Here is a 23,006-nt window from a genome sequence, read left to right as displayed (position 1 = left end):
TGTCATCAAATCAGAATCAGAAAACTTAATGGCTTGATTCCATACATCATAGTGCCTTACGAATTTCCTTAGGGGCATACAGAACATCGCCTGTACAAAGCTTATATGTGGAGGCCCATGAGCCTTCACTATATCTCCGGAGGCAAATGCTGCTATTAAACTATGCTATTAAAATCCAAAGTCTTCCTTATCATCCTGCTTGGCAGTATCTCTTCAGTCCACAGTGGGAGATCCTCTACAGCAATAAACCCACAGTAAATAAACTGGCTGGAATAAGACTAAAAGAAATAGTTTCAAAATGGGGCTTAAGCTTTGACAACGTACATGAGGATAATAGCATAAGTATTCCACCATGGCACACTTTCACATCTAACTGTGACACTTATTTCCAACAGTAGGGAAAAAAGCACTCTGGCAAATGTCAATATTCAACAGATGCATGTAGCCCACTCATCACAGTTCTTTGAGGGGCCCATCAAGATCTCAGCTGCCCACATCAACGCCAGAGCTTGCACTTGGGCATCGCGTGACACAGAGACAACCCCCAAGGCAGAATGCGCTGGTCCCGAAGGAACTAGTAGTTGTTGGTGACTCTATTGTCAGGGAAACGGGGAACATGCTTTGTAAAAAAGATAGGTGGAACAGGACCAGGGTATGTCTGCCAGGGGCAAAGGTTGATGACGTTGTAGAGCGAATATCATCTTTTAAGGGCACAAAAGGTGATATAGTTGTACACGTTGGCACTAATAATATTAAGAGTAGGAGACCGGCAGAATTACTTAACAAGTACAGGTCACTGTTGAACAAAAGCCGAGAATTAGGGTTGAATTTGAAAGTGTCTGCAATTCTGCCCAGACACGATAGGAGGGAGTATATGATGAGAGCCTTGTCGATCAATTCGGCCCTGGAAAGATTGTGCAAGGCTCAAGGGGTAGAATTTTTTTCAGCCTGGACTGTACTTGTTAACAGAGAGATTGCTTCTACAGGGATGGGATACACTTAAATAGAAAGGGTGCAAGAATATTTGCTGATGCTATCGAGGCAGTGTTAGGTGGGTCGGAAAACTGCTAGCTTGGGGGGAGACAAAGACCAATAGACTGACAGTAGCCACTGGCAGAGGTGAAAGAGATTCTTGCACTGCTTCTATTAGAATGAGCAGAAGCCTGAAAAACAAGATGCATGGTATTTCAGAGACTGCTGGGAGCCATTGCGGTACAAGTAAACACATGGGTTGTGTTAGGGTAGCTAAGAATAGAAACAGGTGCAGGTATACTTGCGTGTACACCAATGCTAGGAGTTTAGTAAATAAATTTGATGAATTTGAGGTATTGCTCAAAACATCAAAGGCAGATATTGTTGGGATATCAGAGACGTGGTGTCACACAGATATAAGGGATGCAGAACTGCAATTTGGGGAGTACAACGTCTACAGAAAGGATAGACAGGATAGGAAGGGGGGAGGGGTTATGCTATTAGTTAAGAAACACATAAAAACCAAGGAAGTGAAGCCAGTCGACATCGCTGGACAGTGCAGTGTTGGGTCAGTTTGGTGTGACATAACCATTGGGAGATCAAAATTGAGAGTAGGAGTGTGCTATAGGCCTAATGACTCTGATGAGTATAATAAGGAACTGTACAGGGAAATAGAGTGGGCCAGTAAATCAGAGAGTCTTATAATGGGAGATTTTAATTTCCCAGATATTGACTGGAATTTGGGAGCTGGTTACTCACACACTAGCAGGGCTTTTGTGGATTTATTGGATGATTGTTTTCTACATCAGCATGTTCGGGAGGCAACTAGAGGGAGTAATACTCTTGATTTGATTATCAGCAGTGATTCTTCATGCATTAAGAATCTGCAGATAAATGTACCACTAGGTGGCAGTGATCACAGTGTGCTGAAGTGGGATTTACTCAAAGAGGTATAACTACCATTAGGGGTAAAGGGAAGGGTTATTGCTTCCGTAAAGGCGACTACGATGGACTGAGACAGTATTTAAATTCTATACAGTGGGACCAACTGATGATGTTACCAACAGCAAATTCAAAATGGGAAGCATTCAAAGAACTTATCTTGGAAGCTACTAGGCTTTACATACCAACTAAGAAATATTGTTCAAGGTTTAGGCCAAAATGGATGTCAGATGAACTAATGAGGCATATGGCAGAGAAGAAAAATGCATGGGATACATATAAATTAACACATGACACAGAAGCCTATGATAGATACAAGTTGATATGCAACCAAGTTACAAAGGAGGTTAGGCAGGCGAAGGCAGATTACGAGAAATCCTTGGCAAGGGATGCAAAGAAAAACAGCAAAGAGTTCTTTACTTATGTAAACTCTAGAAGGAAGGGGATGAATCAGATTGGTCCACTTGATATTGATGGGTCAACTGTTGATGATCCTGCTCAGGTAGCTAACAAAACTAAATGAATATTTTGCATCGACATTCACACATGAGGAGTTATTCAGCAAGGGGAATGCCAGAGGTGTATTCAACTCTAGCAGTAAGCTACAGAATCTTGAAATAACTGGGAGTAAAGTGGAGGAGAAACTGTTGAAGATAAACACAAGAAAGGCACCCGGGGTGGATGGGATCTATCCAGTTATATTAAAGGAGGCAGCAAAGGAAGTAAGCAAACCCTTAGCCATAATTATGAGAGCTTCCTTGGACTCAGGGGATGTACCCATAGACTGGAAATGTGCAAATGTGACCCCAATTCACAAAGGAGGATCAAAGGCTGACACAAGTAATTATAGACCTGTGAGCTTAACTTCTGTTCCAGGAAAATTAATGGAGGCACTGGTTAAAGAAGCACTGCAGGATCATTTAGACAAGACTTCAGTTATAGCTCAGACACAGCATGGTTTTGTTAAGGGGAAGTCTTGCCTGACCAACTTGATTGGATACTATGATGCAGTTACAAAAGAACTGGATGCAGGGAATAACTTTGATATTATATAATTGGATCTTAGAAAGGCTTTTGATACTGTTGCACATGGAAGACTGCTACACAAATTGGAGCAGTGTGACATTGGAGGCAAATTGCTGCTATGGATAAAGGGGTGGTTGAGGGGGAGAAGACAGAGAGTGGTAATCAATGGACACTGCTCATCGTGGACTAATGTTATTAGTGGAGTCCCTCAGGGCTCAGTGTGGGTCCATTATTGTTTTCTGTATTTATAAATGATATTGATGATGGTATATCAAGCTTAATGTCCAAGTTTGCAGACGATACGAAGGTTGGCAGGGTTGTCAAGGACACTACTGACACTATGCTGCTGCAACAGGATCTGGAAAGGTTGAGCAGATGGGCTGAGAGGTGGCAAATGAAGTTTAACATTGACAAATGTAAAGTACTACACATGGGAAACAGCAACCCCAGAGCAACGTATGAACTCTGTGGTACTACACTGACAGTGGTAGAGAATGAAAGGGACTTGGGGGTGACTGTGCAGGCAGATATGAAGTTCTCTGAGCAGTGCAGACGGGCTGCAAGAGTAGCTCATGGAGTATTGTCAATGATATACAGGAATTTTTCCAGCAGGGATAAGGAAGCGATTATTCCATTGTATAAGGCAATGGTCAGGCCACACCTAGAGTACTGTATACAGGTCTGGAGGCCTCATTTCAAGAAGGATGTAGAGCTGCTGGAACGAGTACAGAGAAGGGCAACAAGATTAGTGAATGGAACAAAGGGGTGCTCTTACGAAGAAAGGCTTAAGTTTTGCAAATTACAGTGTCTGGAGACTAGGCACCAGCGAGGTGATCTGATAGAGGTGTATAAAGCTTTGAATGGTTTAAGCATGCTCAATGCTGATGGGATTCTTCCTCTAGCTCAGAAAAATCACCTGAGAGGGCATAAATTCAAATTGAGGAAAGACAGATGTAGGATAGACGTGCGGAAATTTGCCTTTAGCCAGCGGGTGGTTGGTTGGTGGAACAGACTGCCATCCCTTGTGGTGGAGGTTGATAGCCTAAATAAGTTTAAGGCTCAGCTGGACAGGTATTTTGAACGAACAGAGGGGTGAAGTGGAAGTGGGTTTTTTTTTTTTTTTTTGGCTGATGCTGCATAAGCTTGCTTTCTTGCATCAAATGCCTCTACTAATGCTAATGCTAATACACAGCTATTAGGAATCAGACTGTTGGATAAGAAGTGAAACACATGAATTAGGCAGCAAACTCAAGTTAAGGACATTCTTATCAAAACCAAAGAACTGAAATGGATTTTGGCAGGGCACATAACTCGAAGACATGATGACAGATGGACTAAGAAAATAACAGAATGATATCCAAGAGGAGCTAAATGAAAACCTGTGAGAAAACAGCGGAGACGGTCAGATGAAATTCAAGTTCATGGGCAGTAAATGGATGGCCATTGCACAAAACAGAAAAAACTGGAAAGTTGCTGGAGAGGCTTTCATCCTGCAGTGGACTGCAAATGGCTGATGGTGATGGTGATGACCAAACATTCCAACACAGTGTGCTAATGTAGATTTTCTGAATTTCGTCGATGTTGCTGTACTGTATTGTTTTTGTACCAGAAAGTAATCTGTTACCATTAGTATTATTAGTGGCATGTGATGCAAGAAAGCAAGCTTATACAGTATCAACAAAAAAATAAAAAAAATAAGAAATGCTTCATTCCAAAAGTATGTCCAGTTCTTCCTTTAAGCTATTAACTTTAACGAGAGATGGAAATTTGTTCCAATAATCAACCACTCGCTGGCTAAAGGCAAAATTCCGTATATCTATTCTGCAACTGTATTTCCTTAATTTAAATTTATGCCCCTCAAGTGCGTAATCTAAGCAAGAGGAAGAATCCCACCAGCATTGAGGTTGCTCAAACTATTCAGAGTCTTGAACACCTCAGTCAGTTCACATTGCAGGTGCTTAGTCTCCAAATGATGCAATTTGTAGAACTTAAGCCTTTCTTGGTAAAAGCATCCCTTTGTTTCCCTCACCAATCTTATTGCCCTTTTCTGTACCCATTCCAACAGCTCTACATCCTTCCTGAAATGAGGCCTCCAGACCTGTATGCAGTACTCAAGGCGTGGCCTGACAATTGCCGTATACAAGGGGATAATTATCTCCTTATCCCTGCTAGCAAAATTCCTGTGTATCATTGGCAAGACCCCATTAGCTGCTCTTGAAGCCTGTCTGCACTGCTTAGAAAACTTCATATCTGACTGCACAATTATCCCGAGGTCTTTTTCATCCTCCACTACTAAAGGGTAGTGGAGAATTTCATTTCAATCCAGGGTAGTGGAGAATGAAATTCTTTGCTACTCAGTAGTATTGCACAGTTGGTGCATGAACTCTCTGCCGTGCGGTACTGCACAGTTGGTGTAATGCTGCACCAATTCTCCACTACTCAGTAGTAATGTACAACATACCTTCACAGAAGGTATGTTGTACAGTACTATTCATAAATTTATTGAATAGTACTGCACAGTTGGTACGTTACTCCAGGGTTACTGCTACCCAAGTACAGTACTTTACATTTGTAAATGTTAAAATTCAGTTGCCACCTATCTGCCCATCTGCCCAACTTTTCTAAATCTTGTTGCAGTAGCATACTGTCATTACTGTTTTTAGCAACTCTGCCAACTTGGACATTAAGCCTGATATAACCTTCATCGATATAATTGATAAATATAGAAACCAACATTGGTCCCAATACTGAACCCTGGGATACTCCTAATGGTATTAGTTCACGAAGTGCGGGGGTCCATCGATTACCATTCTCTGTTTTCTCTCCCGTAACTATCATTTTATCCATAGCAGCAACTTGCCTTTAATGCCATACTGCTCCGATTTGTACAGCAGTCTTCCATGCGCAGCAGTATCAAAATCTTTCATGAAATCCAAGTATGTGATATCAAAATTATTTTTTGCATCCAGTTTTGTGATGTGACCACATCATAGTATTCAATCAGATTGGTCAGACAAGATTTTCCTTTATCAAACCCATGCTGTGTCTGAACTATAGCTACAAGCTTGTGTAGATGATCCTGCATTGCTTCTTTAACCAGTGACCCCATAACTTTCCCCCAGACAGAAGACATTAGAGACCTGTGAAACTAACAGGTCTGTAATTACAAGATTAGTCGAAGACACAGAAGAATACTGTTACCATAAAAGACTGCAGATCTGCAAATTGCAGTGCTTGGAAACTTGCACCTGTGAGGCGACCCAATTGAAGTGTTTATATGGATTGAGTAAACTAAGTGCTGATTGCATCCTTACTCTTACTGGTAATCACACATAAGGGGACATGAATTTAAATTTAAAAAAAAAAACAAAACAAAAGGATGGTTATAAGATATATATGTGAAATTTTGTGTTCATCCAGAGAGTGATTAGACTTCCATCTGTTGTGGAAATAGGTAGTTTGAATAAATTTAAGAAAGAATTAAGCAAATTATTAGAGGGAATGGAAAGATGATATGAGAGAGATTTTGACTGATGCTAACAGCTTATTTCCTTGTGTCATTTTCCACAGCTGATACTAATACTAACTCGTAAACTGTCTTAACCATCCGTATGATCAGTGATCACCATTATGATTTCTGTTAATGGCAACCTTCTGGTGATATATTGGCTTTCTTTAGATAAATTCAGTGGAACTCAAGAAGTTGCTATTGTCTGTTTTTTTCCAAGGTTTTTACTGTATTTGGCATAAAGGTCTTCTAAGCGAGTGGTTCTCAAAGAGGGCCATGCCATATTTCTGAGGGGCCACAGGTAAAAGTCATAAAATTGGGGGCCATGGAAACTGTTAAGTGGGCCACGAAAAGTTCACTTCTAAAATAAAATTATTAGCGATATAAAAAATAAATTAGTGAGATTCTTGCGGATCTCGCTAAACTAAGGGACAATATTATTGTAATATTTTTTGTTAGGAGCATAATTGTATATTGTGAATAAACAAAGTATTATGAGTAAAAATTCTATTATAAATAATTGTAGTTAATAAACCACTTTTTTATTATTAATATTCCTTATATTATAAACATGTTATAAATAAAACATGTTTTATTTATAACATATATTTATAATGTTATAAACATGTTATAAATAAAATGTATTTATAATGTTATAAACATGTTTAATGGCACCTCCCTAGCCAGGTGGATAGGAGCAGTAGTGCGTAGCACACGCTTCTTGATTAGACCGGGGTTCGAGCCCGTGACCACCAAATATGGAGGATGTGGAAGGTCAGGGAATGACCACCGCATATCCCCAGCCCAAATAAAGGAAGCTGGCATCAGGAAGGGCATCCGGCCGTAAAAATTTCATGCCAAAATCTTAGTCTGACTCCATATATATATATATATAAACATGTTTATAAATAAAGTCTGCACTTTTTATTTATAAACATGTTATAAATAAAAAGTGCAGTTGATAAAGTACATTTATTATAAATATTACATTTATTATAATTAAATAATATGAGGGGTGGGGGCCACAGAGGTGAATAAAACTCAGAAGTGGGCCACGAGCAAAAAAAAAGGTCGAGAACCACTATTCTAAGGAAGCTGGCAGTCTTATAGAATGCCAATTGTTTTTTGCAATCGGCTAGAAGGTGTTCCTTTTGACACTTGTTGTTGGTAATAGTATGGCTCTTACTGCTTTTTAACTTCACAGCTAATGCTGGTTTTCCCCAAGATTCAGTTCTTTCTCTCACCCTCTTTCTCTTATATATTAATGACTTTTTCCACTGACTGAAAATCCTGCTCATAGGTTTGTGAAGATGGTTGTACACTATATTCCATCTTCTAGTTTGAACAATCTTGTCCTGTTTGAACAGCTTAAACTTCTCAACATCTACCACCAATTTCTTAAATACTGATATCCAGGGGATTCTCCAGTTAGGTGAAGAAAACTTAGTTAATTGTCAGTCCTTTTAAAACTTAGTCTTATCTTATTTCTCATTTAAAAAAAAAAAAGTCTGTTGCTCAAATGCTCATCTTTGACACTCAGACTTCTAGACAAGATCAGATACCTCTTAGTGATTATTCTTACCTCTAATCTCTCTTGGCATATGCACATCATGAATACTTCCTCTGCTTCAAAAAAACTGAGATTTCTGTGTTTTTTTTTTGTTTTTTTTTTTCTTCTCCTAAACAGCTACTGATTCTTTACATTTTAAATCTATTGTACCTTGTATTATTGTTCCCACATTTGGGGTGGTGCCCCAAACCTCTGACAAACTCCTAGACTCTATTTTAAAAGAGGTTGGTCAGATTAATTAATGACCTGTCTCTTTACAAAGTCTCTCCTCTCCAGTTTCAGCTGTATGCATTTTCTACGGATACTGCTGTGGGACTGCACTGCTTTCTTCCAAACCAATTCGAACACGTGCCTCAACTTCCATTTCTAGAACAACCTTCCTTGTTATACAGATATTTTATAAAAATTAGAATTTGCAGAGATTCAAGTCTATTGTCAAGTATGTTCTGTCTTCTCAGCCTTCAATCCATGCATATTACTAAGTGCTATAGATTCCTAATACCTTTTGTGTTTGGGATTTTCATAAAAAAAAAAAAAAAAAAAAAATCTGTATTGTTTACATGCATTTGATTTTATCACAGAGAGACTTTCTCTCACTATGGACAAATGCCATTATTCAGCATTCTGCTTAATTTGCTAAAATATTTTCAAATCACCCAAAAGGAGAATCTACTATGCATTTAAAAATATGAAACACTGCCAAGACAGCCAGGTTTGAGCCAACTTCTTTTTAGTTGGTGGATGGCCTCTATTAGTGAACATATGCTAAACTATGAATAACATATTTTTGTGTAAGTGAACAGTTAAGCAGCATATTGAAGTAAAACTTCTGTTGATAAATTGTTATGGACAGTAAGAAATGGAAGATTTACATTTTATCCTTTTCCTGAAATCCTGTCCTAAAGGATACTGGAAAATATAGTGAATTTGCCATTTCAGGTATTTCTATACAGTTTGAAAATGCATACTGAGAGACATATTAGATAATATCTAATAGCATGTACCTTCCCTTTAGCCTTTAGAATAGTCTGAATTCATTGTGGCATGGAGCCAACAAGATGTTAAAAGCATGACTTGGTGATGGTCTTGATGTTCATTCATTTACTTCATACAGTTATTGCAAATTGGTTGGCTTCAGATCTCTATTTAGAAGAGCTCATCTCTTACATGCCCATTTAGTGATTGGGGAGGCTATAACAGTAGATTGATTTCACTTCCTTGTTCCGTGGAACCAATTCTGTATGATTCTGGCCTTGTAACATAACCCATTATTCCTGTTGGAAGAATCCATTTGCAGATGGATGCACTGTAGGCAAAAAGGGATGAGCCTGATTGATAACAATTTCCAGATGACTTATGGTGGCGCCTCTGTAGCCAGGTGGGCAGGAGCGGCAGTGTGTAGCACACGCTTCTTGATTAGACCAGGGTTCGAGCCTATGACCACCAAATACGGAGGATGCGGAAAGGTCAGGGAATGACCACTGTATATCCCCAGAGCAATATGGCCTTAGTTGCTAATGCTCCTAAAAGCCAAATAACAACAACATAACTTATGGCACTCAAAATTGTTTCGCTGGTATCAAGGTGCCCAGTGTATGCCCCAAAAACATTCCCCATACCATTATACCTCAACAACCACCACCACCACCACCACATTTATCACCAGCCTGCATTAGTAACACCCTGCAGCATGGGTCTGTAGACTCAATCTGTTTTTGCCATTTTCAGATCCTCCCATCAGCGACACAGCAGGAACCAGGATTTGCTAGACCAAGAATGTTTTTCTAATCCTACAGTGTCCATTGCTGGAGTTCCTGATCCCAGCATAACCTTATGTTCTTTTCTTTTTCCCTCTCTGACAAGAGTGAAATACATTTCAGTCATTGGCTGTGACCGAACTGGGTTCCACTCCTTTGACATAATAATTGCACATCTTGGATTGCCTCTTTGGTTACCACTGTTGTACTTGGTATTATTTGGCAGACCGACTTTTCTTGTTACCTGCACACGTCTTGTCAGCCTATCTTGGTCTTTCACATCATTGAACTGTTTCCAACTACAGGATTGTCATTGCCTTAACATTATTTGATTATTGTACCAATCTCAGTATGCCTGAGACACAGTCATATGAGAACTACAGCAGGGTTAGTTTCTGATACTGGTGAATTTGGCCCCAACAATTAAGCAGTGAAAAGCATTATCACCGAAATCTTTCATCTTGCCCATTCTCACACTTATTTCAATTGCACATATGTACGTAGCATCCGTTACCTGCTCACCTGCTTTATATTGCATGGTAAGAACATGTGATGCTGATGGTGAAGGAGTACTTCATTTCATAGACAGGGTAGGCTGTACTTAATGAAGTAGCTGTTCAGTATATTAGAAACCTAGGCCAGTCTATGGGTAATATTATCTTGAAGTTGAACTTAGCCCAAGCTAGATGCCCTTCTGCAATCAAACTCAAATACACATAAAACAGATGAATTCTGATTTGTTTTCATCTACTTCAGTGAAATACCTATAGTGTGTGTGCGCGCGCGCGCACACACACACACACACACACACACACACAAAACACTATAGTGATGACAGCACCAGATTTGTTAACATGTGAAAATGATTCCCTTTACCACCACCTTCTGACATCACCTACTAATGGGGTAGGTTATAACCTTATTTATAGGTTGTCTTCAGATAAAGATCTTATTTTTGAGAATAAGTTATTTTATTCTTTGTTTAACTTTAGTACAATTTGTTTAATCCCTGCTTAGAATATTTGAACTTACTGTAATGTTTTTTTAATTTCAGTTCGACCTTAATAGGCTTTATATGTGACCTGGTTGAGAGTTCCCCTACCGTCCAGCAGCATATGATTCAAAATAAAGCGTTTCTTGTTATTAGCTATCTTCTTCAGAAGGTTTGTTAAATTTCTTTGAAATAAATATAAATATAGTGTGCTAACTCATATAATCTTAGCAACTTGGGTACATGTGCACAGTATTAGTACAGAAAGAAATAAAGTTAAATGGGTTGTATATATTGGATTTTGGTTAGTGAGTGAATAAGATACCATTGCACATCACAGCATTATAATGTTTGTTGTGGAATTTTTTTTTTTTTTTTTTTTTTTTTTTATACAAAGTTACTTGTACTTAATCTTGCACACATTCTCTCTAGGGCCAAATTGGTTGACAAAACTCTCAGCCTGCCCTGCCATGTCTGGGCCAAATTGCCGTCACTTTCAAATTTAGACTTAACTCACAACTTTTTCCCAACATTGCCCTGAACTTGTTAAGCAAGTCCTCAGACCTCGTACTCTTAATATCATTGGTGCCAATGGATATAACAGTATCACCTTTTGTGCTCTTAAAAGAAATCTGCTCTACGCCATCTACTTTTGCCCCTGGCAGACATACCCTGGTCTTATTTCACCTATCCTTCTTGCATAATATATTTTCCTGACAATAGATTCACCAACAATAGCTACCAGCACATTGACTTGAGGATTGCCATTGTGTTGTCTGATGCCTAAGGGTGAGCTCTGGTATTGAGTTGAGTAGCTGAGAGCTTGATGGACCCCCCATTTTAATTCCTTTGAGGGCTTAATTAAAGGAATTAATTTCTACTCTTCAAGCTCTCATAAACGCTGATCAGAATGTTGAGTTGGAACCTAATTTCTTCACACTCCCTGCGCCAAACACACACACATAGGTATCCCCTTGGCTGTATTATGTTCTGTTCCAGAAAGGCCCACAAACATTAGAGGTTAATATTTTGTTAGGCCATGATTTGTAGGAGAATTTGTTCTACCCAAGCCGCAGGACTCCTGCTACTTTGTACCTGTTGCTTTGCTGCTATGGGGCATGATTTCTGTTTAAATACAATTTAATTGATTAACAATGAAAATTCATAAAATTAATCATTTTAATTGATAAATTGACAGTACTACATTAGTATTAGTAATGGCCGCATGGTGCAAGAAAGCCTATGGCTTATGCTGCACCAGACAAAGAGAAAAAAAAAAAATATTGAATAAAACAATGATAAAAAAATAATCATAATAATAATAATAATAAAAAAATAATAATAAAAAATAATAATAAATAAATAAATAATAATAATTAATAAAAGAAAAGGAAATTAAACCTATCATCCTATGCGCTTCCCTGACAGGAAGGTACTATCCGGATGACCTTTGAATTTCCCCAAACTGTCAGCCTCTACCACCCATGTAGGCAACTTATTCCAGTAATTTATAACTCGCTGGCTAAAATAAAACTTCCTGCAGTCCAATCTAAACATTTCCCCCCGTAACTTGAATTTATGTCCCCTAGTTCTAGCATCATTTATAATCTTGAAAATTTCATCCACATTCATTTTACTGATGCCTCTCAGAGCCTTAAACACCTCAATCAAATCTCCTCTAAGGTGTCTAGTTTCCAAACTCTGCAACCCACATATTCGAAGTCTTTCTTCATAAGGACGCCCTTTTGCCGATCTCACCAGGCGAGTTACCTGTCTTTGCACCCTTTCAAGAAGCTCGATGTCTTTCTTTAGGTGCGATCTCCATACTTGAATACAGTATTCCAAGTGTGGTCTAACAAAAGCCTTATATAATGGGATTATCACGTCCCTATCTTTACTTGCAAAAGTTCGATAGATCATCGATAGGACACCATGGGCCTTCCTTGCAACCTGTTTACAATGCTCAGAGAATTTCATGTCTGACTGTATCGTAACACCCAAGTCCCTTTCCTCCAGTACTGGGTTTAGTTGAACTCCACCAAGTGAATAAGTTATTTTGGGATTACTGTTTCCCAGGTGTAATACCTTACACTTTGTTGGATTAAAGCATGATGCCATTTTTCTGACCATTCCTGAAGTCTATCTAGGTTTCTCTGAAGAAGCTGGCGTCTCCGTAGCCAGGTGGGAAGGAGCAGCAGTGCGTAGCACACGCTTCTTGATTAGACCGGGGTTCGAGCCCGTCACCACCAAATACGGAGGATGTGGAAAGGTCAAGGGAATGACCACCGCATATTCCCGGAGCAATATGGCCTTAGTTGCTAATGCTCCTAAAAACCAAACAAACAAACAAACTGAAGAAGCTCAGCTTGACAGTGATCATTAACTACTCTAGCAATTTTAACTTCATCTGCAAATTTAAACATCATGCCCTCTATCCCTTCATCGATGTCGTTTATGAAAATTAAAAACAACAGTGGTCCTAATACTGATCCTTTCGGAACCCCACTTCTTACATCAACCCAATCTGAGGAATAGCCATTTATCACAACCCTCTGCCTCCTGCCCTGAAGCCATCCTGCTATCCATCTAAGGATTTTCCCAGTGATTTCAACCTGTTCCAGCTTATAAAACAACCACTGAGCCAAAAGCTTTGCTGAAATCTAAATAAACAACGCCGAAATTATTTCCTAAATTCAGCTCATGAGCGACCCTTTCAAAATAGCGAACCAGATTTCTTAAACATGATTTTCCCTTTACAAAACCATGTTGAGTATCCTTGAGAATTTCAATTCGATCCAAATGATCCTGAATTCCACCCTTGATCATTGCCTCCATGATTTTCCTTACCACTGAAGACAGACTGACTGGTCGATAATTTCCCACTTCACTCTTAGAGCTACCCTTATGTATGGGAGAATAAGGGTTCTGCAGATTGCAGCATCTGAAGACTATGCACCTGCAAAGTGATCTGATTGAGGTGTATAAAGCTTTGAATGATCTGAGCAGGCTTAATGCTAATGGGATTCTTCTTCTTGCTTGTAGAATAGATGTGCAGAAGTTTGCCTTTAGCCAGCAGGTAGTTGATTGCTGGAACAGATTTCCATCTGTTGTTGTGGAAGTTGATAGCTTAAATAGATTCAAGGAAGAACTGGACAAACATTTGGGGTGAATGGATGGTTGAAATGGGAATTTTTTTTTTTTTTTTTGCTGATGCTGTATAAGCTTGCTTTCTTGCATCCTCTGCTAATGCTAAGTACAGGGTAATGTTGAAAAGTCACGAGTTAAGGTTAAATTTGAAAGTGTCTGCAATTCTACCCAGACTCGCTACGAGGGACTATATCATGAGAGCCTTGTCAATCAATTTGGCCCTGGAGAGATTGTGCAAGGCTCATGGGGTAGAATTTTTCTCAGCATGGACTGTGATTGTTAACATGGAGACTGCTTCTGCAGGGATGGGACACCCTTAAATAAAAGGGTGCAAGAATATGTGCTGATGCTATCAGGGCAGTGTTAGGTGGGTTAGAAAACTGCTAGCTTGGGGGATGTACAGACTGATAGATTAACAGTACAGGGAGAGGTGAAAGTTATTCTTGCATTACTTTTATTGGAATGAGCAGCAGCCTGGAAAACAAGGTGCTGGGGATTTCAAGGACTGCTAGGATTCATCTTGGAACAAGTAAATACAAGGGCTGTGTAGGGTAACTAAGAGTTCTTACTGTTAGTTACCCTGGTGCATTTGCATGTGCCGCCTCCGTAGCCAGGTGGGAAGGAGCAGTAGTGCGTAGCACACTCTTCTTGATTAGACCGGGGTTCGAGCCCGTCACCACCAAATACGGAGGATGCGGAAAGGTCAGGGAATGACCACCGCATATTCCCGGAGCAATATGGCCTTAGTTGCTCATGCTCCTAAAAACCAAATAACAAACAAACAAACAAGCATTTGCATGTATACTAATGCTAGGAGTATAGTAAATAAATTTGGTTAATTTCAATTGCTGGTCAAGACATCAAATGCAGATATTATTGGTATATCAGAGACATGGTGTCACTCAGATAAAAGGAATGCATAATTTGAATATGTGGAATACAATGTATGTAGACAGCATATGAGGGGGGGGGAGTTATGCTTTTAGTTAAGAAGCACAAAATCTAAGGCAGTGCATCCAGAAGGTTGTGGGTTCGATTCCCACCTCGGGCTTGGATCACAGTAAAATGCAAAAACTTTGTGAGGTGCATTATGGCCATAGAAGCTGATGCACGAACAACTAACAAGAAAAAAAAAAGGAAAAAAAAAAAGTGCATCCAGTTGGCATGGGTGGCCAGTACAATGGTGAGTCGTCAGTTTGGTGTGACAAACACTGGGAAAGCAAAAATGAGAGGAATGTGTTATAGGCCTAATGACTCTAATGAGTACAACAAAAAACTGTACAGAGAAATAGAGTGAAGCTGTAAATCAGAATGTCTTATAATAGGGATTTATAACTTTCAAGATATTGACTGGAATTTGTAGGTTGGTCACTCACAGACTTGTAAGACTTTTGTGGATTTATTGGATGACTGTGTTCTACAGCAACATGTTAGAGAGGCAACAAGATGGAGTAATATTATTGATCTGACTATTAGAAGTGATTATTCATGCATGAAGAATCTGCAGATAATAGAACCATTAACGCAATATATTGATTTGGGATTTACTTAAAGATATAACTTCCATCGAGGGTAAAGGAAAGGGTTTTTGCTTTTGTAAAGGTCACTAAAGCCAAGCCTTGCATAATGCGAGTTTGATTAATGCCAGTTTTCAGTTACTGCTATTTGAAAAAATTATACTACTTTTTATTAGTATATAACAGAGCCATGATATGATGCTCAATACGTTTTATGTTGATATCAATATTTGTAGAAGAATAAGAGAAATTTGCCTCAATATGATACAGAACAATTCCGTATGATACTCTCCAGAAATTAAAATGAATAAAAGATTAATGCTAAATGATTGCAGTAAAAAATCAATTGAAAACAATTAAAAAATTAATTAAAAATTCAAAAAACAATTTAAAAATTAAATAAAACAAATTTAAAAAGTTTAACGTAAATTTTGAAAAACGATTTTGCTGGCGAGTATCATACAGAAGTGTTCTATGTATCATAATGAGTTAAATTTCTCTTATTCTTCTACAAACCACTTTTTACTTTACACAATGCAAATTTCCAGTTAACACTATCTTTTTTATGTGATAGTTGAAAAAGATTTGAATCATGCACTAAGCTTACTGCGCATTGTGTAGGTAATAAACAAGCGTTTGCCCGCTGCCTGCCACCAACCATCGGAAGCAGCCGTGTTACTTGTTTGTCTCCTGCTAATAAAGTCACGTGCAGACTTGCATTTAAAAATACTAATTTTCTACCCCTGTTAATTGTGGATAAAGGAAAGAGTGAAAAAAAAATGTGACTGCAGTAAAAAAAAATTAAGTTATTACTTTAGCTGAAAAACTTGAAGTTATTAAAGATCATGAAAGTGGTGCAAGCCATGTGGAAATCGTAAGAAATCTAGGATACAGCAAGTTTGTGGTATAGGAACTATCTTGAGCCTTAAGGACAAATATAAAGAGAAAGGTAAAGTTTTATCAACTTCTTTTGGTTTACAAAATACCACAAACAGAAGAACTCCAATAATGATTGAAATGGAAACACTTTTATCATTTTGGGTAGAAGATTGCAATGAAAAAAGAATTCCATTATCTAAGGATGATATTCAGAGAAAAGCTATTAACATTTTTACTATGCTCAAAGAAACAAAATATCAAAGGAAGACTGAAACATTTGTTGCTAGTTCAGGGTGGTTTGAACATTTCAAAACTTGATGCCAACTAAAACTTATTGCGCTGCAAATGACGCATCACAACCTGGGTATAAAGTCTCAAAAAATTGATTAACGCTTTTATTAGGAGGTAATGCTGAAGGTGATTTTTAAATTGAAGCCTATGCTTCTGTACTGTACACAAAGTCATAGGGCTTTAAAAGGATATAGTCATTGAACTCTTCTTTCAAATAAAAAAGCATATGTGATCAAACTCTTATTTGAAGACTGGTTTATGTCTTATTTTTGTTCAGTAGTTGAAGCCTATTGCAAGAAAAATAATCTTACTTTTAAAGCTCTGTTGCTTTTAGATGATGCACCTGAACATCCTTCTGCACTTGACAAATTAAATGAAAATGTGAATGTTGTTTTTTTTTACCGGCAAATATGACTTCGTTATTGCAACCCATGGATCAAGGGATGATTGCAACTTTCAAGGCTTACTATCTACCTCTGTAGATCATTTGCACAGGCACTTGAAGCTACAACAGGAGACAATGCAATTTCTGTGCCAGAATTTTGAAAAAAATATAACATACGAATGAATGGCCATTGAAAACATTCATGCAGCATGGGAAGAAGTGACAGCCAGCAATATGAGAGCAGTTTGGAAACATCTTTTACCCCATTGTGCAAACGATTTTACTGGCTTCAAGGATGCAGTTCAAAATGTTATTGAAGCCATAACAAATATTGGTAATGACCTTAGTTTTAAAGGCATGGATATAGCTAACATTCAAGAATTGCTGAATTTGCATTCAGAACAGCTAAGTGACAATGATCCCCTTCAAATAGAGGAGTAGCGTGCGTATGAAGAAGCTGAATAAAAAGAGTGGGAACCAGATGAAAATGTTACCGCAAAGGAGATAACGGTAAAAGAACTTGGTGAAATCTTTCATATCACAGAGAACCTTAAACAAAAGGTAATGGATGTTGATCCTAACATTGAAAGAAGCATGTTATTTTGCCATGGCCTAGAGAAGCTTGTTGTCGGTTATCAGAAATGAACAAACCTATGACGGAAAAAAAAAAAAAAAAAAAGCCAACACTGTTCAAACAACTTTATTCAAATATTTCTGTAACAAATAGTTTCTTCATTGTATTTTATACAGTAAACATTTAATTATTTTCATTATCTTTTACATGGTATACAGTTAAAAAGTTACTTAAAAGGTATTTTTAAAATTCTTTATGGGCATTCTGAAGAACACCCAATTATAATTTTTCGTATTGATTATTATATTCATTTAACGCATTTCCATTTGGCATGATACACTTGGGGGACGAATTAATCACATTAATCAAGGCCAGTCTGTTCAGTGGTCTCAGACAGTTTTTAAATTCTATTCAATGGGATTAACTGATGATGGACTAACATCAGAAAATTCTAAATGGGAAGCATTCAAGGAATCTTGGAAGAAACAAGGATTTTATACCACCAAAGAAAAGTTTAAGGCTTAGACCCAAATGGATGTCGGACGAACTATTGAGACAAGTGGCAGAGAAGAAAAATGTATGAGATGTGTATAAATTATCAGGTGACACAGAAGCATATGTAAGATATAAACTAGTCAGTAATGAAGCGAAGGAAAATTATGAGAAATCTTTGAAGGATGCAAAGAAAAACAGCAAAGACTTTTTACTTAGGTAAACCCTAGACAGAAGAGGATGAAACAAATTGGTCCACTTTATATCGATGGTTTGACTGTTTATAATCCTGCTCAGGTTGCTGAAAAACTGAATCAGTATTTTTCATTTACATTCACACATGAGGAATTCTTTGAGGTAGGGGATGTAGAAGTTTATCAAACTCTAATAGTGAGATGAATGATTTTGTAACAACAGAGGAAAGTGGAAGAGAAATTATTGAAGTTAAACATAAAATGCGCATCTGGGGTTGATAGAATCAATCCAATCATTCACAAAGGGGATCAAAGGATGACATGAGTAATTACGACCTGTTAGCCTAATCTCCGTTCCAGGGAAAATAATGGAGTCACTGATTAAAGAAGTAATGCAGGACCATCTAGACAAGAGTGCAGTTATAGTTCAGTCACAGCTTGGGCTTGTGAGGGGGATATTTTGTCTAACCAATTTGGTTGGATACTATGATTGTGTGATAAAAGAACTGGATGCAAAAAATAATTTTAATGTTATTCACTTAGATTTCAGGAAAGCTTTCGATACTGTAGCAAATAAAAGACTACTGCACAATTTTGAGCAGTGTAACATTAAGGGCAAGTTGCTGCTATGGATAAAGGGCTGGTTGAATGGGAGAAGACAGAGTGGTAATCAGTGGTCACTGCTCTTTGTGGACTAATGTTATTAATGGAGTCCCCCAGGTTTTGGTGTTTGCCACATTGTTTTCTCTATTTATCAGTGATATTGATGAAGGCATATCAGACTTAATGTTCAAGTTTGCAGATGATACAAAGGTTGATGCAGGGTGGTTAATGAGTGGAATGATGGTATGCTACTTCAACAGGATCTAGAAAAGTTAGGCAGATGGGCTGAGAAATGGCAGTTGAAGTTTAACATTGACAAATGTAAAGTACTGCATGTGGGTAGCAATAATTCCAGAGTAACATCCCAACTTTGTGGTTCTACACTCAGGACAAACAGAGGTGGACTGCCCATAAGACTTACTGGGGATATCCCCCTCCCCTTGGCCAGAGGCCGATGGAGGCCAGTGTGATTTTCCGTATTACACTCTGATCTCCGATACATTCTATTTGTTTTCCCCAGTAAGAATTTTTGACCCAGTCCACCTCTGACTCAGGTTAGTGGAAAATGAAATAATTCTGCATTAATCGTGCAGTCAGATATGAAGTTTTCCGAACAATACAGATAGGCATTAGGATGACTCAGTGGGTTTTGTCAAAGCCAGCCAGTAGTTGATTGATTGCTGAACAAACCTAAATCTGTTGTTGTGGAAGTTGGTAGCTTAAATAAATTCAAGGAAGAAATAGACAAACTATTGGAGGGAATGAATAGGTGAAATGGGAAGGTTTTTTTTTTTTTTTTTTGGCTGTTTCTGTATAAGCTTGCTTTCTTGAATCATTTGCCATTACTAATGCTAAAGAACGACTCAAAGTTTTTTTTTTTTTTTTTATTACTTTGAATGTCTATATGAACATTTTGATGGATGAACTTTTACTCCGTTTACATGACAGTTTACATTGTGTAAACTGTTCTGTTTACACAGAATTTTCATTTCGAACAGTATGAAAAAAAGATACATGTCCCTACTAGAAGTCAAAACTGAAACTGATTAGGACTGTGTCTAGTTATGGTGAGTTTCGCGATGTGCAAAAATGTGTATAGATGTGAATGGTCTGTTGCTGCCACGTAGGCTTATGGCACCGGATGAATGCAGCGAGGTGACATGGCTGAACACACTCCGTGATGGCAGTTTCACAGTGACTATGCTGTTTGAAAAGCTATTTAAGAATCGCCTGTCAATTATGATCCACTGTACTGTGCTTGAGAACCCACGGTGAATAACCACGACATGTGAAAGAGACCAACGACCTTATAAGTAGTTGTAGTCTTCTTTGATAGTTAAACATAGTTTGTAAAAATGTTTGCACACAATTTGTAATAAATAGATTGGAGTTAAGGAATGGTATACTGTAAAATAGTGTAGTGTAAAGAGTATAAAGTAGTGTCAATTATACTCTGTAATGAGATATTTCTGTCCATTTTCCTCTGTGGTTATTGCATATAGTTTTCCTAATTGTGTTATATTATCTTAAACAGAGAGGGACCAGTAAAGATTTCTCTAATTATTCTTCAATATTGTATCTTTTAGGCCTCCAGAGATCATATCACAGAAGATGTACTGGCATCTTTCTTGTCACTAACAAAACATTTAGTAACTGTAAATAATAACAACAGTGAACTGCTACTAAAACAACTACTGGACCACATCCTGTTTAATCCTGCCCTTTGGATTTATACTCCGACCACTGTATGTTATATTTTATTCATCATATTAATGAAAATGAATTTTTCATCACTGTGAATTAAGTTCTGTCCAGTGTATAATATAATTGATCAATGAATTTAAGCAGATTTTGAAAGTTAATGTATTTGTAATTTTTTATCTTAAATATTGATATGTTTTAAGTTTTTTCAAGGTTTATTAAATACATTTCTTTGTAAATGTGGTCCTTGAGGTTGTCACAGACATTCTCTCAGATATGCCAGACAAGCTGTACTTGCTACCTGGGAGTCTAAAACGCTGATGGAACTGATATTTGGGTGACACTCAAGTCAAGTGGACCCAATTTCGGCAAAGTCCGGACGGTCTGTGACAGCCAAAATCCTCTGCTTGCACCTTCACGATGGTGGGACTGTTAGTAATCCTGGGTATAATCTCCATGCACAAGTACATGGTGGGTGACAACCCATGTGTGAACCAACGTAAGCAGGGGTCGAGGTGTGGCGCCCACACCACGTGGAGGAACGCCGCCCCCTCTATGTTACCAGAAAGTACTAGGTGGTAGATGACTCTCATCAACCGGTGAAATACCACCACTTTGCTTATTGGAGGCTTGAAGTGGTGGAACCCATGTTTAGTCCCTAGAGCTAAGTTCCGGTCAACCCTTCCCAATCTCTTCCATCATGCAGTATGATTGATGACTTTTGAGGTTATGATGAACGTCGTGGCAAGATCCAATATTCCTTACATTTCGAGGGTACAGCTCTAAAACGGTGTTCTCAGGCCGACCGCTAGTTAGTACACCGGACCGAACCTATTGGTAACTCTCTAGGAGGCTTCCGGATCAGCTAGTGTATAATCTTGCTACCTCTACTCTGCCAGATAGTGACTGGAGGGAGTCAGAGTAGTGTGTATGCGGGGAGCATTGTCGAGGCCACGTTATGTCAAGGATCTGGGTATATTCTTACCACGTGTACGCCATATCCAAAAATTTCGTTACTTCATACAGCATGTCCCACCTACTTTTTCTTACTATTGAATACACCATGAATTGTCAAAATAATGGAGCAAGCTTATCTGCGAAAAGATCTAAACCTCCCAAGCACTTCCTAATTCATTTCACAAATATACGTGGTCTCAATTCTAATCTCAACAATGTCCATTTCCACTTGCAGTCTACCAAACGCCATGTACATTTTCTGACAGAATCTCAGTTATCGGTTGATTCAACTACTGCTCATCTCAGGTGCCCAAATTATTCGCTTTATGATTCCTTTTGCCTCAAAGGTGGTACTTGTGCATATGTCCGTTCTGATATTCCCTGTCAGAGACTTGGCAATTTGGAATCTCCTCTCTTTGATCTTCTCTGACTTAAAATCTCTCTACCTCATTGTGTCAAATTCATCTGTTGTCTCTACCGTTCACCCAACTCCACTAATCACTTGGAGCTCTTTGACTTCCTCTCTTTGCAACTTGACTTTCTCCAGTCCAACTTTCCTAACAGTGAGGTAATTTTCCTTGGTGATTTTAATGTTCACAACTCCAGCTAGCTTCCGTTTTCTAGTCACACCAACCCAGCAGGTCGAGATGCTGAGGCTTTTGCAATTACTAATGACCTAGCACAGATTGTTCATTTACCTACAAGAATTCCGGACAATCCTAATCATACAGCCAATACGCTTGATCTCTTTCTCACAAACAACCCTTCTAAGTACACAGTTGAAGTGAGAGGTCCTTTAGGCACTTCAGATCACAACTTGGTGATTGTCTCTCTTCTCCAATGGAACCTTTATCTCATGGCTATTCTCAACCTCGTGTTGTTTGGCATTACAAGAATGCAAAATGGGATGACCTGCGAGACTTCTTTTCGTCTTTTCCTTGGTCGGATTACTGTTTCAAAACTTCTGATGTCAACATTTGTTCAGATCGTGTCAGTGAAATTATTCTTGCAGGAATGGAATCCTTTATCCCACACTCAACTTTAAAATCTCGTCCTTTATCTAAACCTTGGTTTTCCAATAAATGTGCTAAGGCTGTTCAAGAGAAGAATGTTGCATATCGTAATTGGCTTGTTTCTAATTCTTCAGTTTCATTTTCTACCTACACCAAAGCTCGCAACAATTGTAAAGCAGTTATTAATCAGTCCAAACTAGAGTTTGAACAGGCTAAGAGTAGAAAACTTGCTTCTTGCCCTAATGGTAACTGAGCATTCTGGTCTCTTGCCAAAGCTATTGGTCGCAACTTTTGCCCATCTCTGCTCCCACCTCTGTCCAAACCAGATGGTTCTGTTGTCACTTCAGCCAAGGATAAAGCTGACCTGCTAGCATCCCATTTTTCTTCCAGCTCATGTATTAATGATCTTGGCAAAACACCTCCCACCATTCCCAACACGCCCCATTCAATGTCTCCTGTGGTCTTCCGTCAAAAGGATATCAGAAGG

The 23,006-nt window shown here is 38.5% G+C and overlaps 1 protein-coding gene across 1 annotated transcript in view; it reads left to right on the top strand.

Annotated features, from left to right (window-relative positions):
* rg (A kinase anchor protein rugose) overlaps nucleotides 1-23,006 on the top strand; it is a 1,582,765-nt gene that overhangs the window by 302,701 nt on the left and 1,257,058 nt on the right. The window contains exons 14-15 of the mRNA XM_090384432.1: nucleotides 10,830-10,938; nucleotides 20,435-20,593. Coding sequence (XP_090240558.1) covers nucleotides 10,830-10,938; nucleotides 20,435-20,593 — 268 coding nt within the window. The remainder of the gene's footprint in view (nucleotides 1-10,829; nucleotides 10,939-20,434; nucleotides 20,594-23,006) is intronic.

Source organism: Mastigoproctus giganteus, chromosome 11 (genome assembly GCF_048544385.1).
Source record: "Mastigoproctus giganteus isolate SK-2022 chromosome 11, ASM4854438v1, whole genome shotgun sequence".
Classification (NCBI taxonomy): domain Eukaryota; kingdom Metazoa; phylum Arthropoda; class Arachnida; order Uropygi; family Thelyphonidae; genus Mastigoproctus; species Mastigoproctus giganteus.
This window is presented reverse-complemented; position numbering and strand designations above follow the sequence as displayed.